The sequence below is a fragment of the Vanacampus margaritifer genome, chromosome 17, assembly GCF_051991255.1.
Source record: "Vanacampus margaritifer isolate UIUO_Vmar chromosome 17, RoL_Vmar_1.0, whole genome shotgun sequence".
In the NCBI taxonomy this organism is placed as follows: Eukaryota; Metazoa; Chordata; class Actinopteri; order Syngnathiformes; family Syngnathidae; genus Vanacampus; species Vanacampus margaritifer.
The window spans coordinates 14,255,238-14,272,541 of record NC_135448.1 but is presented as its reverse complement, the minus strand read 5'-3'; the positions used below and the strand labels follow the sequence as shown (position 1 = coordinate 14,272,541).

The 17,304-nt window shown below is 35.8% G+C and overlaps 1 protein-coding gene across 4 annotated transcripts in view; it reads right to left on the bottom strand.

Moving 5' to 3' along the window:
* Positions 1-7,337: 7,337 nt before the first annotated feature.
* The window catches only part of nt5c1aa (5'-nucleotidase, cytosolic IAa), a 13,081-nt gene continuing 3,114 nt past the window's right edge, over positions 7,338-17,304 (bottom strand). For 2 of the 4 annotated variants that reach the window (XM_077549347.1, XM_077549348.1), the window contains 5 exons: positions 12,898-13,065; positions 12,610-12,739; positions 9,346-9,468; positions 8,703-8,887; positions 7,338-8,630 (listed from right to left, as the gene is read on the bottom strand). In XM_077549347.1, coding sequence (XP_077405473.1) covers positions 8,274-8,630; positions 8,703-8,887; positions 9,346-9,468; positions 12,610-12,739; positions 12,898-13,065 — 963 coding nt within the window. In that variant the 3' untranslated portion in view covers positions 7,338-8,273. The remainder of the gene's footprint in view (positions 8,631-8,702; positions 8,888-9,345; positions 9,469-12,609; positions 12,740-12,897; positions 13,066-17,304) is intronic. The other 2 variants (XM_077549349.1, XM_077549350.1) reach the window with 1 other exon arrangement.

The following is a 17,304-nucleotide window of genomic DNA, read 5'->3' as shown; positions in this document are numbered from 1 at the left end:
TTGAGTAATTATCATCACCTCGCACGTTATGCGTTGAAACTGGGAGCAGTCCTGTCGCAACCCAAAGGATTGTGGGAGTTATTTTTAAGCCGAGGGGAGGTCAAATGCACCAGCCCCGCCTCCTCCCGCGTTAATTAGCTTGAATTCGTTTGTGTAGAAAATGTGATGTGACAGATGAGCGGTCGGGTATCTTAATTCCTTTCGCCTCATTGTTGTAATCTGTTTATGTTGTCACTGTTAACTGCGGTCAATGGGACGGCCTCCAAGACTGTATTCATCTCATAATTGGTGTAAACAATCGGTGCCGAATCATTAAAACCCTCAGTAGCCCATTTCAAACCACAAATATTTGTTTTTGATGACATGCAATTGGGACGTGACTCTATCGGACATGATGTCACATGGACTTTTCGGGTATAGTGGTTGGCCGATAAATCATCCATCTGTCCATTTTCTATGGTGGTCAACAATGGGGTTGCAGAGGGTCCAAGGAAAGATGGTGACGTGGCAAATGGAGTGATGGCGATGGCGGAAGGGAAACATCCGGATGAGTCAAAGCAAACATGACAGAAGAGAGTCAGGGTAGGAACGTCGCGAATGGCTGACTGGCCTTTGGCATCTCGCACGCTTTAATTAAACAAGACTGGCTGAAGCAGAATGAGGGGAGGAGGGGAAAAGGGGAAGAGGCTGTTGCTATGGCGACCAAGTTTGGGGAGGCGGTGAGCGCTGATGGCTTGGGTGACAGCGGTATCCTATTTTTACATGTATTGTTTGAATAGTTTATAACCAATAGTAAATAAAAAAAAAAAAAAAAAAAGAAATGGACAGAATCTAAAGGAAGTTTTTATTTTTTAGTAAACTAATAGTATATCTAAAAGAGCCTTTTCAATATGTATTTATATTGGAGCAACTATTTAAAAAATTAACAATATATAATATACAGCAATTATTTTACAAACCACTGTCATTAAAAGGTCTTAAAATAATATAGTAGTTTGTCACCCTCTTAAAACAATTGCCTAAATGTATTTTTTTTGCAATAATATATATATATATATATATATATTTATTTTATTTTTTTTCCTAAATCATCTCCTGTAAATGGTCATTTTTTTGTGTTTCCAGAAAAATCTGGAAAAAAATATTTAGGCAATTATTTTGAGAAGATGTTGACATGTATGGAGGACCAAAACTGCAAAAATACAAAATAAATAAATAAAAGTGAAAATAAAAACGGATACAAAAAATAGAATTAAAAAATGTAATACAAAAAATAAACATGAATGGAAATAAAAACAACAAAATATATCTATCCCTAACTAAATAAATGCAAGAAATGAAAATGAATACAAAAATAAAAAACGGGATTCAAAAAATAAGAACAAATCAAATAAATGCAAAAATGTTTTTTATATCCATTTTTATTTTCACTTGTATTCATTTATTTATTTATTTAGTCATTTGTTTATTTATTTTTGATTTGGGCAGTTTTGGTCCTCCATAGATTTGTAGTTGTGTGTTTTTTACACTAGTCTGACCGACCCCCCCCCCCCCCCCCCCCCCGGCAAAAAAAAAGCTGAAACTTGGCTGGTGGCAAGCAGCAGCTCATCACTCACACAGGATGGGGGTGATTACTTGGCTACGTATTGTGACTCCTGTATCTAAATATAGCCTTGGCGGTTGCGCTGGAGGAAGGAGAGAAAGGTCTTTGACAAAGTCGAACGGCCGTCATTGATTCGGCAGCAAGGGCGAGACGGCTGATTAACATTTATGCTGTGGATACACGAATGGAGTACAAGCTGGCATGCAAGCAAATGTCCACAAACATTCATTCCGCGGAGATGATTAGCAAAGCAAAAGAAAGAAAGAAAAAAAGTCCCAGCAAGTGAGCTAAAATGCTAACGGCAAAAGGGCATGTTTACACTTTGTTGACATTGTGTTGGCTTGTTCTTTCAACTCGGGTACAAAATTGCCCTTTTGTCAATAAGTAATTTGCATTAAACAGGAAAAAAAAAAACACTCTAAAAATGACATTGACCTAATAATAATTCACGCACACACGAGTCTGACCGGGGCATCGTTATTTCTCATTCCTGGAAGAGTTAAAGAGCAAATAAGAAACTCTGCCATAGCTCGATGGCCGCTAATGATGCAATAACGTGAGCTTCGCCTTCCAGCGTAGTCGAGGATGCCCCTTCGCTCCCATCGAGAGGCTATTAAGAGCGCCGCCACAGTGTCAACACATACGGCTTATACGCCAAGTTGAAGAAATGCGGAGAAACTCGTGTGTTTTTTTTTTAAGAGAGGCGATGCCCACTCGCTAGCATGCGTTAATTGGATATGGATGAGTAACGACGTACGGGGAAGAAGAGCTCTTTGCATAAAGAGAAGTCCGCTGGAAGGACGTGTGAGGGGATGACTCCAAACGAGACCCAGCCAAGAAGAAGGCTATTTAACACCCAAGAGTAAAATCAACAAAACCTCTGCCAAGGCTCAACAATCCCAAATGTGTCTCACGTGACAGGCAAGACAATTCCATTGCTCTCCAGTCCAGCAGGTGGCAGTAAAAGTGAAAAAGAAAGGAAGGAAGGACAAGTCCAAGCATTATTCCACACAGCACCACCTAATGGATTTGTTAAGTTACTGCTTTAATTGGCCCCCAATGCAAGCAGACTGTAACAGGAAACGGTTCGTTAGCAGTGTGGTGTTGTTCAAGTCTCATGTTTAAAGTAAATTCTTTTGTTCATACTTTTGGAATGAAAAAAAGTGATTAGAATAAATTTGGTACTTACGGTTTTATTTGGGTATTTGATTTTTTTTTTTTTGTAAATTAAAAATGTTTTCTAGTTTTTAGGGTCAAAATAACACCTAATGTTTTTTTATTCAAAATAAATTGCTTGATTTGACCATTCCATTTCCTTTTTTTAATAGAAAATTGTAAAATATATTCTCAAATGTTTAAAGTTAAACTAAATCCCTTCATTGGCCTCTTATCAGTTAAAAAAAAAGATATAAAAATTAACGGTGTCATTTTAACTCATTCACTGCCACTGTCATTTGAACTATTTCTATTAGTTTAAGATCCCCCCCCCCACACACACTTTTGTTAACAAGAGTAAGAAAAAATATATATTGTACATTTAGACCAGGTATAAAATTTGTGATTAATCATGAGCGAACTATTGAAGTCATGCGAATGATTACAATAAAACATTTTGACGCCCTAATTTTAATAATGTTTTCTTTTATTGAAAAAATATTATTTTGAAAATGAAAAGATTATTAAAAATTTGTTTTTTGAAAAAAAGATTATTTAAAAAAAGAAAAGAAAAGATTATTAGAAATTAGGTCGTCAAAATTGTAATCAATCACATTACTTCAATAGTTAACTCACGATTCATCAAAAATGTTATATCTGTTCTAAATTTAATTTAAAGTTTTTTATACTCTTGTTAAAAGTGGAAAAAAATGTAAAAAATGTTAAGCTAACAGAAATGGTTCAAATGAATTTTTGACGTCTAAAGCCGTCAATGGCAGTGAATGAGTTAATGTTAAAAAATCCTTGATCTGATTTTATTTAAATTACTTTTTATGGTTGAAATAACCAACTAGTATTTGACTTAAAACTTAAAACTTGAAATGCATCCCTGGAGCCTTATTTATTTATTTATTGAATCCTTGATCCATACTTTTAATCCCCCCCCACCCCCCATATTTTTCATTATTAAATACATCCCGCTTCTTCCTGCTTGCCACCACCTTCGACTGAATGTCGGGGTCGGCGAACGTGACACATCTGTTCTGACCCGTTTTGTATGTGGAAATTGCCTCGCGGGCTCTTGTGAACATCTATTGTAAATCACAAATGCTCTTCTGGCAGCGTGTCCTTGCTCTTATCGTCCTTCCTGCTTGCCTCTTTGCCACCTCGGATGGTATCTCATCGCTCTCATGACACTTTTTCACTGTCGGCTACATTTGCCGCCACCTCTTTCTCCCGACCTGGATCAGGTATCCATGGAAACACAAGTCTTAGCGTGTTGCTGGTGAAAATGGATTTCCTAATGGGCAGTCTTACGATTATCTACCTGCTGAATTCGGAGCTTTTGATACAACTTTTCCAAAAAAGGGACTGCGTTGTTGGTTAGCAGTAACATAATCAGAACTTTATCAGAGAGCACACGTCTGTAAAAACACACTTTTCAAACTTGTGCAAGATATTAACAAAACTAAAAAATAAGTTCTCCCCAGATGATATCTCAATCTGTCAAACAATATATATATATATATATATATGTTTGAGCAATAAAAATTAACTACCTTCATTAAGAGCATTTAATACATGTTTGTGTCAAACTATTAGGGCCATTTTTTTCCCCATTTTAAATCATGCAAGTCATTAAATGATTAGAAAAAAAGATGAGCACGTGCAGTGGATCATCAAATGTCGAAGACGTCCTCATAACATTGAAGGTCGAAAGAATTAGCATGTAACTGGTGCTCTTTAAAGTTCGCGGGCAGAAATTGTTGATGGAAAAAAAGCCTTTTTAATTAAGCAATTAATCATGATTAATCAAAGTTTGAAGATGTGATTAATTATATATATATTATATATGCTCTAATAATGAGACTGCTACTACTGCTACGCTCAAATATAATGGCTTTTTTGTTTTCAGCAAAATCTCGCTTAGAAAATGGATTGTTGCTGCTGCTTTTTTAACTCATTCACTGCCATTGACGGTTATAGACGTCAAAAATTAATTTGAACTCTTCCTATTGGTTTAACATTTTTTTCCACTTTTGTTAACAGGAGTATGAAAACCTATAATTTTTTTATTGTACATTTAGAACAAAATGTGTGATTAATCGTGAGTTAACTAGTTACAATTAAACATTTTAATCGTCTGACACCCCTAATTTTTAATAATCTTTTCTTCTTTTTTTTATTAGGGGCATCAGACGATTAATTTTTTTAATTGTAATGAATCACTTTTGTTAACAAGAGTATGAAAACCTAGATTTTTTTTTATTGTACATTTAGAACAGATATAAAATGTGTGATTAATCGTGAGTTGACTAGTTACAATTAAACATTTTAATCGTCTGACACCCCTAATTTTTAATAATCTTTTCTTCTTTTTTTTATTAGGGGCATCAGACGATTAATTTTTTTAATTGTAATGAATCACTTTTGTTAACAAGAGTATGAAAACCTAGATTTTTTTTTTATTGTACATTTAGAACAGATATAAAATGTGTGATTAATCGTGAGTTAACTAGCTACAATTAAACATTTTAATCGTCTGACACCCCTAATTTTTAATAATCTTTTCTTCTTTTTTTTATTAGGGGCATCAGACGATTAATTTTTTTAATTGTAATTAATCACTTTTGTTAACGAGTATGAAAACCTAGGTTTTTTTTATTGTACATTTAGAACAGATATAAAATGTGTGATTAATCGTGAGTTAACTAGTTACAATTAAACATTTTAATCATCTGACACCCCTAATTTTTAATAATCTTTTCTTTTTTTTATTAGGGGCATCAGGCGATTACATTTTTTAATTGTAATTAATCACTTTTGTTAACAAGAGTATGAAAACCTAGATTTTTTTTATTGTACATTTAGAACAGATATAAAATGTGCGATTAATCGTGAGTTAACTAGTTACAATTAAACATTTTAATCGTCTGACACCCCTAATTTTTAATAATCTTTTCTTCTTTTTTTTATTAGGGGCATCAGACGATTAATTTTTTTAATTGTAATTAATCACCTTTGTTAACAAGAGTATGAAAACCTAGATTTTTTTTTTATTGTACATTTAGAACAGATATAAAATGTGTGATTAATCGTGAGTTAACTAGTTACAATTAAACATTTTAATCGTCTGACACCCCTAATTTTTAATAATCTTTTCTTCTTTTTTTATTAGGGGCATCAGGCGATTAATTTTTTTAATTGTAATTAATCACCTTTGTTAACAAGAGTATGAAAACCTAGATTTTTTTTATTGTACATTTAGAACAGATATAAAATGTGTGATTAATTGTGAGTTAACTCTTAATTTTCAATTGTAATTAATCGCATGACTTCAATAGTTAACTCACGATTTATCATACATTTAATATCTGTTCTAAATGTACAATAAAAAAAAGACTAGGTTTTCTTACTCTTGTTAACAAAAGTGGAAAAAATGTTAAACTAATAGAAATAGTTCAAATGAATTTTTGACGTCAATGGCAGGGAATGAGTTAAAGCAGCCTCATGTGCTTATGAATGACATCTTTATGGGCTCATTTCTGCTTTGCCCACCATCTGTCTGTCATTTCCTCTTACTTCAGCCGTTATGTTGTCTTGTTTCCTGGAGCTGTTCAAGGCTGCCCTATACATCCCTCCATCTATAGTAGGCATAGGTCAAATCTGACAGCTCATACGAGAATGACCGTCACCCACCGTTTTATGTGTTTGTGCCACTCAAGTGGCTGGCCGTCACAGTTCAGTTGATTCACATTGCCTTTTGTATCTGGTGGCGTCCCACAGTCAAGGCATGCCGGGATACCTCCCCCAGGCACCTTTCCGGGCATAATGAAGCACAAAGCGGTCGTCCTTTGCTTCATGATCCCTTCTAGCTGATGGATATTGTCTGTTGATGCGTACGCTTGGCAAGGTCGCCCCGCATGTGTGTCATTAGAGGAGCTCTCTCTTTTGCAAAGATAGCCAGCTGGCTCCACGCCATCCGGCCACATTTATCTTTTCGTGTGCTTCTTAGCACTAAGGCGCTAGGTAGATGACCGCCGGGCGCTTTCTGGCTTTATATCGGCTGAATTCTGCTGGAGGATCAATTACAGCCGGGGATATTATGAACACATAAATCACAGGCGGAGCTCAATGGAGAAGCGGGCTGAGTGTCTGTTGTGAAAAGATAAGGGGAACACAATGGGGAAGACTAAAAAAGTCAACCTGCTTTCATGCTAAATAATGAATAAAGTCTGGGATGGAGGCCGTCAGCTTCTATTGCATATTTGCATTGCAGTGCTGCCACCCTATGGTGGATGGTGGTAGTGATGATGCTATTGTACCTTTTTTTAATTTTTTTTATTATTATTTGGGAGCCTGTTTCAATTTAATTTTGTACAGTACACAAGTATTTGGGGACTTTTTATTTATTTAATTTTTATGGTTGCACTGAGATTTTATTTATTAAAATTACACGGCTGGGAGTACTTGACGACATAATACAATTAATGACAAATGCAATAGATTTTTTTTAAACATCTTTATTTATAATTCATGTATATATTGAAATTTTCTATTAAAAAATACACTTGCCTAAAGCTGCTAAAACCATTCATGCTTTTGTGTTGTTTTCATTTTCCTATGTGGAGAATATACATTAATTCGACTTAGCTTATGGATTTGGAAAATACCAACAATACTTTTTTCTTATTTCCTTTTCTTTTCTTTTTTTTTTACCATTGAATTTTCCAAATTGCTTGAGCGTGCAGTGGTCATTTTTAAGCAAGGTACAAACAATTTTTAACATCTTAACCTTTTTTTTTTTTTTATGGGAGACACATGACTATGGGGGGGGGGGTGTCACTGTGTGTGTTTACTGTTTTTATCGAAATAAAATATCTTGACCATATTCAAGGATGTAGATTATTATATTTAAATCTGTGATGCTCCAAAATAAATGGCGGAGTCCCATTACCAGTAGTTTTACATTTATTTTTGTACATTCTAGATTTTAGGGCCAAGCGTGTGTTGCTCTAAGTAATGCTGCAAGCGGTGTGTTTAATGACTCAAAGGCACCAAATGTGAAAAGCTAGGACTCTTCCTAACGTGAAATATATCTGCAGTGGAACCTCCAAAGTCAAATGCCCCAAAAGTTCAGACGACCCCGCTGCAATTCCAATTCCATCAGTACCTCTAAAAAGCCACTAGGTGGCACTATTCTTCTGCAAACGGAACACCTCCCTATGCTCTTTCCATTATTGTCATGAATTTGCTTCAACATGTTCCCTTGACACCAAGATGCCACCATATGTCAAAGAAATACTGTTACTGCAATGACCTTTGACCTTTTCATATCTCCATGTTGTACTGATGGCTTATTTGATTCCTGTCGCTTGGTTGTTGACTTTGTGTTGTAGTCGTGGCTTGAAAGCAACAACAACAAAAAAATAGCTTAAGGATAAGACCATTTTCTAAGTTACAAAAGTATTGGAACAGACTTTTGAATGTCAAAGTTCATTTCCACGCCTCTTGTCTACTTCCCCACACCGGAGTTTTGCCTGACGTTGTGCTTCTGCGCGATACCGTACGGCACGTGGGCCGCGACGGTGCCCATCTCGGCCGCGCCCTCCACGTGAAACATCTGGTCGTCAAAGTAGATGTGAGGTCTGATCTTCTCCAGCATGGGGCCCTTGGGCGCCCCCGCCAGGAACAAGGCCTCGTCGATCTCCAGCCCCCAGGCCCTGAGGGTCTTCAGGGCTCGGATGCCGGAGCTGGCTGCGCTCCGGGCCGTCACTAAGAAGGTCCGGATCGGGCAGTTCAGGCGCTGGCCTTTAGCGTAAAATTTCTTCTGGAGCTTCCCGAGGGCCTCCAAGAAACCTTTTAATGGACCCTTTTGGAGATGAGCATAGATTGTGATTCAATGTATTGATTTCACACGGGATTAGTTCTATTAAGCACATACATGATCCAGCAGCGTGTCCTCATTTTCCCGCTCGTGCTCGAAGAACTTGTCCAGCCCGTGCGCCTTAAAAATGCGCTCGGACTCGTCAGAGAAGAGAACGGCGTCGCCATCAAACGCCACCCTCAGCTGGGACTCGGACACCTCGGTCCGCTTCTCTGGCATGAACATGGTTGCCGCCGCGATACCTGATCATCAATTGGATTGTCAAAATTCTTTGCGTTAGGGTTGCGTGATGACATCACACAAGTATATTGCGCTCCTGAATTTTTCCAACCTATAACTCATTCACGCAATAATGAAATCACTCGCGGTGTGATATCCTCAACAGATGGCTTTAAAGCTAATTAAGACCTTTCAAATAAAATGTCAAGGACTCCTCCTTTGCCTAGCGGCGGCGTATGCACGTGTCTGCGACTCGTTAGAGTCACCTTGAGAGGTATGTGGTCCTGCGCGTAATCCTCCCTTCGGGGTCCAAACATAGCAAATGTCAATATGTTGTCTAACTGAGTGATTAGGAATAATCAATGTTAATTGATGCTAATGTCACATTGCATTTAGAGTCGATCGAGTGCTCTTTAATTCAGTTGTTTTAGCCACAAAAGTCATTTCAAGAAATGGAAATGGAAATGGAATAGACGCTCACCTTCAGCCAGCGCCTCTCGGACCTTTTCTGCGTCGGCGGACAGATAGAGATTGGTTTGCCAGGCCTTGAGATAGCCGATTGGACTGCTTCCGCCAGTCATGCAAAACCGCTCAATGAAAAGATCTGGGAACAACACATTTATTTTTTTCCCACTCTTATTTTATTTTACATTTATCCCAGAAGAGTGACATGTCGCCAACAGGAGTAGAAACATGAGCGACGTGGCCATTTTGTTCAAGACCGCATGAGGCGAGCTAGCTAGAATTTGTAGTTAGCTAGCTGGCCAGCTAGCTCCTTCTCCAACCATACAAAAGCCACATGCAGGGCGCCTGAAAATTTTACATACCCTACGAGTATGTAAACTTATGAGCTCACTGTATGGTGAGACAAAAGCTAAATGGCCAAAAAAATCCAAAATATTGTGGCAATTGTTTTGATAATTTCTGAGGGTTGAAGTTTGCGCGAGTGAAGATGCGCATGTGTAGTACGTTCTATGTCCGGATTCATTTAAGTTCAAGTTAAAACCAGTCCATGTGGTTTTAAAGACAAAAGCAGACAACAAATAGGTTATAACTCTAGTATAAAACCCTCCAAGTGATCCAACTGGTTCTACTTAACTCATTCACTGCCATTGACGGCTATAGACGTTAAAAATTCATTTTAACTATTTCTAGTAGTTTAACATTTTTTCCACTTTTGACTTTTGTATGAAAACCTAAAAACAATTATTGTACATTTAGAACAGATATAAAATAAGTGATTAATCGCGAGTTAACTAGTGAAGTCATGCGATTAATTATAATTAAAGGATTTAACCACCTGATGCGATTTAAAAAAAAAAAAAAAGATTTAAAAAAATTTAGGGCATCAGGCGATTGAAATTTTTAATCGTAATTAATCACATGACTTCACTAGTTAACTCTTGATTAATTACTAATTTTAGATGTGTTCTAAATGTACAATAAAACAATTCTAGGTTTTCATACTAACAAAAGTGGGAAAAAAATGTTAAACTGATAGAAATAGTTCAAATGAATTTTTGACGTCTATAGCCGTCAATGGCAGTGAATGAGTTAATCTCATCTCCCTGATTGTTTATTTAGCTTTGTATTTGCGGCTTGGTGGGTTTGATTCCCCCAGCTCTTTGTACTTGAACTTTTTCTAGTATTCCATCCAAGGAAAACATCCCGTAGTCTTTTGTACTCTTGATTCCTTTTTGTACCCATCAATTGTGTGATCTTATCTCATATCTCAGTATGAATTGGTTTTCTCAATTGTGACATTTGAAATACAGCGATTAGGAAAAACAGGAAAGGTCAGGAGTGTTGCTACTGGTTTGTTTCATTTTTAACTCCTGGATCTTCTAAAAAAAAAATGTTAAAGGGGAAGTCAACCCTCAATTATTTTTTTTGGACATGCTATGCAGCCCCACTCATCTAAATATAGCATTCTGGTTAATATTGCATCAGTGGAATATTATTTAAACAGCAAAATCCAAACGTTTTTATCCATCTCAGGGGGCGGCCATTTTGTCACTTGCTGTCGACTGAAGATGACATCAATGTGTTGCTCAGGTCTTAGGTAACAACCAATCACAGCACAGATTCGGAAAACAGCTGAGCTCTGATTGGTTGTTGCCTGAGCAACTGTGATGTCATCTTGGCAAAATGGCCGCCCCCTGAGATGGACCAAAACGGCTGGATTTTACTTCATAAATCGTATTCCAGAATGTCATGTTTAGACTAGTGAGGTCACATATAACATATTATTGTCGAGAAATGTTTAAGGTTGACGAATGTCCACTTTATGTGTACAAATATCTAGCAATGTCAACGCCACTGGCCCAAAAAACAAACAAACAAAAAAGCCCCAGTATGAAAAAAACAAAACATTGTTCCCCCCAAAGTGTCAAAAGTTTCCTATGAGAAAATCTGCACAACAAACAGTAATGGAATCCTGTCTTAATCATTTTTTAATGACCGCGTGGCCCATCACTGACCCTCTCTGCGAGAGTTTTGTTCAACAACAACATGTCTCCGTAACATCTGAGAGGTCTTGTTTTGCCTTCGCTTTTTGTCGGCGGGCTCAGAGGTCCGGAACTGTTGCGAGTGTTCCCGCAGAGAGCCACCAGCGAGATCTAACGCCGTCTCATCCGGGCGGCTGCGCTCAGACGTGTTTTTTTGTTTTGCCGATTAACCTTGGATCCCGCGGGACGCGGTTTTGAACCCGAGGCCCGGAGGATCTGATATCGTTTGATGATGCAAACAGGAAGTGGTTAGTGACGGGGAGGACATTTGCGTGGGAATGATCCTTGAAAAGTCAGCTGTTAATACGCGTTGTTTACGTCCGCTTTGGCATCCTGACTCTGCAGAAATGTTTCAATTAGGGGTGTTAACATTTTTTAATCGCAATTAATCTCATGACTTCAATAGTTAACTCGCAATGAATCGCACATTTTATATCTGTTCTAAATGTCACATAAGTGCAAAAATTTTTTAAATTAATAAAAATATGGCTGCATTTTTTTAGTCATACAGCAATTTCATAATAATTTATAAAATTGAGTTCAAATGTGCTGTACTGCAAAAAAACGAGTGTGATATTGATTTGCGCTGAGCTCATTTTTCTGCCACTAGATGGCCTATTTGTATTTGTGAGACGTTGGTGACAGCTCAGTTCATTTTTCTTTTTATGCACTCTAAAAAATGTTCAAAATAAACCTAATTATGGATAATAAAAAAAAAAAGGACTGATCCACTTTACGGGTCAATTTGACCCAACTTTCTGGCTTGTTTAATACAAAATGACCCAATTTTTTGACCCAATTAAAATATCTGACCAATATTTATGAGTTGTTTTACATTAAAAGGCCCATTTTTTGATTCAAAGTTGAGGATCGTCCATTTTTGACCCGTAGTTGGGTTACTTTTGACCCAACTGTTTTTAGAGTGTATAAAGAGCTATCTAATCTTTACCATGAAGTAACTTAACGTATAATACAACTTGATCCCAATCTCTACAAAAATATGCATTATTATTCCATTTATTACTGCTAAAATTTGACGCGGACGTATCTGCTGCATTGCCACTTAAAAAAAATGCATTAAAAAAAATTAGTGCCGTGAAAGGAACTTTAAATTTAACTCCGCATTGACGCACTCATTTTGACCTCCCAAGTTTCAATAATACAAAATGGCAACGTTGTATCTTCTCTCATTCTCAGCCCAATGAACAGGCAAAATCGAAATATAAAGAATTGCTTACTGTGATGGTTGATGGTGTTGATGAGGCGGATCCCTACGTGAGCGTGGTTGTACGTCACCAGCACGATGTCGAACAGCTCCTCGCTTTGCGGATACAACTCGCGCAGACGAGCGTTTACCGCTTCCAGAGCCTGTTGACGACCATATTTAGACATCGACAAGATCACGTTTCTATCAAACTAGACATCTGAAAAAACAGGCCCTTTGATTTTAATTGGAAGAAAAAAAATTTTTTTATGTTTGTCTTTATGTGTCAATGTATGTGTGTAGATGAATTACACTTTTCAACCTTGACGAAGGGGAAAGCGGGCCCAGGGGCGAAGGGTTCGTTCTCGTGCTCGATTTGGTATCTCAGGTACTCCTCCACGCCGTGCTGCTCGAACACTTTCTGCTCCCGCTCGGTTCGGAACAGAACCCGTGTGGAAACGGCGATCGTCACCGCGTTCTCGGGCTTCGGCTGCGGCCGCAAAATAACAAACAAAGACCAAGAGGGATGTCGCTTTGAGATAACGGAAGGGATTGGAAGTGAGGGATTAAACTGTTTTGGGACCGACAATTGGAGAGAAAGTCATATCCAAAAATATGTATTTGGATAATGGAGTTGCTTACATGCCATGCTACATGTATTTTTTGGCACATGCCAGTTAGGTGCAGTGGGATCACTTGTACGAAGAAGTCACCTAGCTAGGTTTCTGGTCTTTTTACAACTTAACTCATTCCCTGCCATTGACGGCCAAAGACGTCAAAAATTCATTTGAACTATTTCTATTAGTTTCACTTTCCCCCCCCACACTTTTTTTTAAAAAGAGTATGAAAACCTAGATTTTTTTTTTGTGTACATTTAGAACAGATATAAAATTTGTGATTAATCGTGAGTTAACTAGTTACAATTAAAACATTTAATAATCGTCTGACACCCCTAATTTTTAATAATCTTTTCTTCTTCTTTTTATTAGGGGCATCAGGCGATTAAAATTTTAATTGTAATTAACCACATGACTTCACTAGTTAACTCACGATTAATCACAAATGTTATATCTGTTCTAAATATACAGTAAAAAAAAATGTTTTAGGTTTTCATACTCTTAACAAAAGTGGGGAAAAAATGTGAAACTAATAAATAGTTAGAATGAATTTTTGACGTCTATAGCCGTCAATGGCAGTGAATGAGTTAATCTAGTCAAGTTTAAACACTACACTCTAAAAACAGTTGAGTCACAAGTAACCCAATTATGGATACAAAAAATTTGGGTAATTTTATACAAAATTGACCCAATTTTTTTGACCCAAGTAAAGGATCTAACCAAGTTATTTTACACTAAAATACCCATTTCTAGACTCAAAGTTGGGTCAAATCGATCCAACTAGAGGATCGGTCCATTTTTGACCAATAGTTGGGTTATTTTTGACCCAACTGTTTTTAGAGCGTATCATCCTAACACCATTTCATTGGGGTTCATTCGAGGACGTGTGAATGAACATCGTGCGAACACTGTTGCACACCAAACCAGCATACCAAAGAGACGATTGGCCTCAGTTCGGTGCAGTTCAATCTGTGAGCTCGAATAATCGTGTCAGATAAAATAGCACGGCTTGGCATTGCAGACCCGTGGCCTTATGTGGCCGCGTGTGTGGCCGGTATGTGAGGTAAGGTGATGGGCCGCATTCCAACTGGGGCAACATTTGTGACTTTGTTTTTTGTCTTTGTCTATTAATATCACATGAGCTTTCATTTTAGATGTATATTTGTTATGGTATTGCTGTACGGCCGTACAAATGATAGAAAGTCAAACAGTGGTTTGAGAATTGTAGCTTACTTTACTTCCTTCTACAATACTTTGTGGCCTTTTTTAGCTTGCACTTGACAAAACAAAATTGTTTACTAAAACTATTAAAACCAAACTATAACAAAGTATTTTCATAAAAATAAAAATAAAACCTCTTGTAAAAACTACTTAAAATGGCTTCTTCTTCTCTCTTTTTTTTTTTTTTAAATCTTGCCCTCTACAATTACCCTATATATTAATAAAACTAATACTAAAACTAATAAAAGAAAAATTAAAACAATATTTGGGGGGAAAACTAACAAACCTCACGTAAAAGCTACTTAAAACGGCTTCTTCGTCTCTTTTTTTTTTTAAATCTTGCCCTCTACAATTACCCTATATATTAATAAAACTAATACTAAAACTAATACAAGAAAAACTAAAACAAAGCATATGTGAGGAAAAAACTAACAAACCTCACGTAAAAAATACTTAAAACGGCTTCTTCTTCTCTCTTTTTTTTTTTAAATCTTGCCCTCTACAATTACCCTATATATTAATAAAACTAATACTAAAACTAATACAAGAAAAACTAAAACAAAGCATATGTGAGGAAAAAACTAACAAACCTCACGTAAAAAATACTTAAAATGGCTTCTTCTTCTCTCTTTTTTTTTAAATCTTGCCCTCTACAATTACCCTATATATTAATAAAACTAATACTAAAACTAATACAAGAAAAACTAAAACAAAGCATATGTGAGGAAAAAACTAACAAACCTCACGTCAAACCTCACGTCAAAACTACTTAAAACGGCTTCTTTTCTCTTTTTTTTAATCTTGCCCTCTACAAATACCCTATATATTAATAAAACTAATACTAAAACTAATACAAGAAAAACTAAAACAAAGCACATGTGAGGAAAAAACTAACAAACCTCACGTAAAAACTACTTAAAACGGCTTCTTTTCTTCTTCTTTTAAAATCTTGCCCTCTACAAATACCCTATATATTAATAAAACTAATACTAAAACTAATAAAAGATAAGTTAAAACAATATTTGGGGGGGGGGGGGGAACTAACAAACCTCACGTAAAAGCTACTTAAAACGGCTTCTTCTTCTCTTTTTTTTTTTTTTTTAAATCTTGCCCTCTACAATTACCCTATATATTAATAAAACTAATACTAAAACTAATACAAGAAAAACTAAAACAAAGCATATGTGAGGAAAAAACTAACAAACCTCACGTAAAAACTACTTAAAACGGCTTCTTTTCGTTCTTTTTTTTTTTATCTTGCCCTCTACAATTACCTTATATATTAATAAAACTAATACTAAAACTAATACAAGAAAAACAAAAACAAAGCATATGTGAGGAAAAAACTAACAAACCTCACGTAAAAACTACTTAAAACAGCTTCTTTTCTTCTTCTTTTAAAATCTTGCCCTCTACAAATACCCTATATATTAATAAAACTAATACTAAAACTAATAAAAGAAAAATTAAAACAATATTTGGGGGGGGGGGGGGGGAACTAATAAACCTCACGTAAAAGCTACTTAAAACGGCTTCTTCTTCTCTTTTTTTTTTATTTTTTAAAAATCTTGCCCTCTACAATTACCCTATATATTAATAAAACTAATACTAAAACTAATACAAGAAAAACTAAAACAAAGCATATGTGAGGAAAAAACTAACAAACCTCACGTAAAAACGACTTAAAACGGCTTCTTTTCTTTCTTTTTTTATCTTGCCCTCTACAAATACCCTATATATTAATAAAACTAATACTAAAACTAATACAAGAAAAACTAAAACAAAGCATATGTGAGGAAAAAACTAACAAACCTCACGTAAAAACTACTTAAAACGGCTTCTTTTCGTTCTTTTTTTTTTATCTTGCCCTCTACAATTACCTTATATATTAATAAAACTAATACTAAAACTAATACAAGAAAAACAAAAACAAAGCATATGTGAGGAAAAAACTAACAAACCTCACGTAAAAACGACTTAAAACGGCTTCTTTTCTTCTTCTTTTAAAATCTTGCCCTCTACAAATACCCTATATATTAATAAAACTAATACTAAAACTAATAAAAGAAAAATTAAAACAATATTTGGGGGGGGGGGGGAACTAACAAACCTCACGTAAAAGCTACTTAAAACGGCTTCTTCTTCTCTTTTTTTTTTTTTTAAATCTTTCCCTCTACAATTACCCTATATATTAATAAAACTAATACTAAAACTAATACAAGAAAAACTAAAACAAAGCATATGTGAGGAAAAAACTAACAAACCTCACGTAAAAACGACTTAAAACGGCTTCTTTTCTTTATTTTTTTTATCTTGCCCTCTACAAATACCCTATATATTAATAAAAGTAATGCTAAAAACTAATAAAAGAAAAACTAAAACAAAGCATATTTGGGGGGGAAAAAACTAACAAACCTCACGTTAAAATTAATTAGTTTTTTATATAAAAAAAAACAAATTAATTTTTACGTGAGTACAAAAGTACAAACAAACTATAATGAAATATCCCAAACTTTTATAAACCTGACACTAACAACATGCTTCATTTTGTCACCAGTGGGGACAAAACATGGCAAATTCAAACACTCAACATTTCAAAGACCAGAAAAAAAGTTGACAAGGGAGGTTATGATAAACACTGTAAAGCAAATCTTCAGATATAGTCCATCTTAAATTTCATTTTGACTTTTTCACCCTTTTAGCAGGGGTGGAAGAAAAATATTGACTGTCTATGATTGTCCAAAGGCTCAAGTATCAATATTATGGCTGACTGCGTCTCGGTATTTTTCTTCATGTGCTGCCAACTCTGCGTGTCGGAATGACCATAAAAGTTTTAATGTTTTTTTTAGAACATTGATGAAATAGTATCAATACAAAGTCTGTTCTTCATT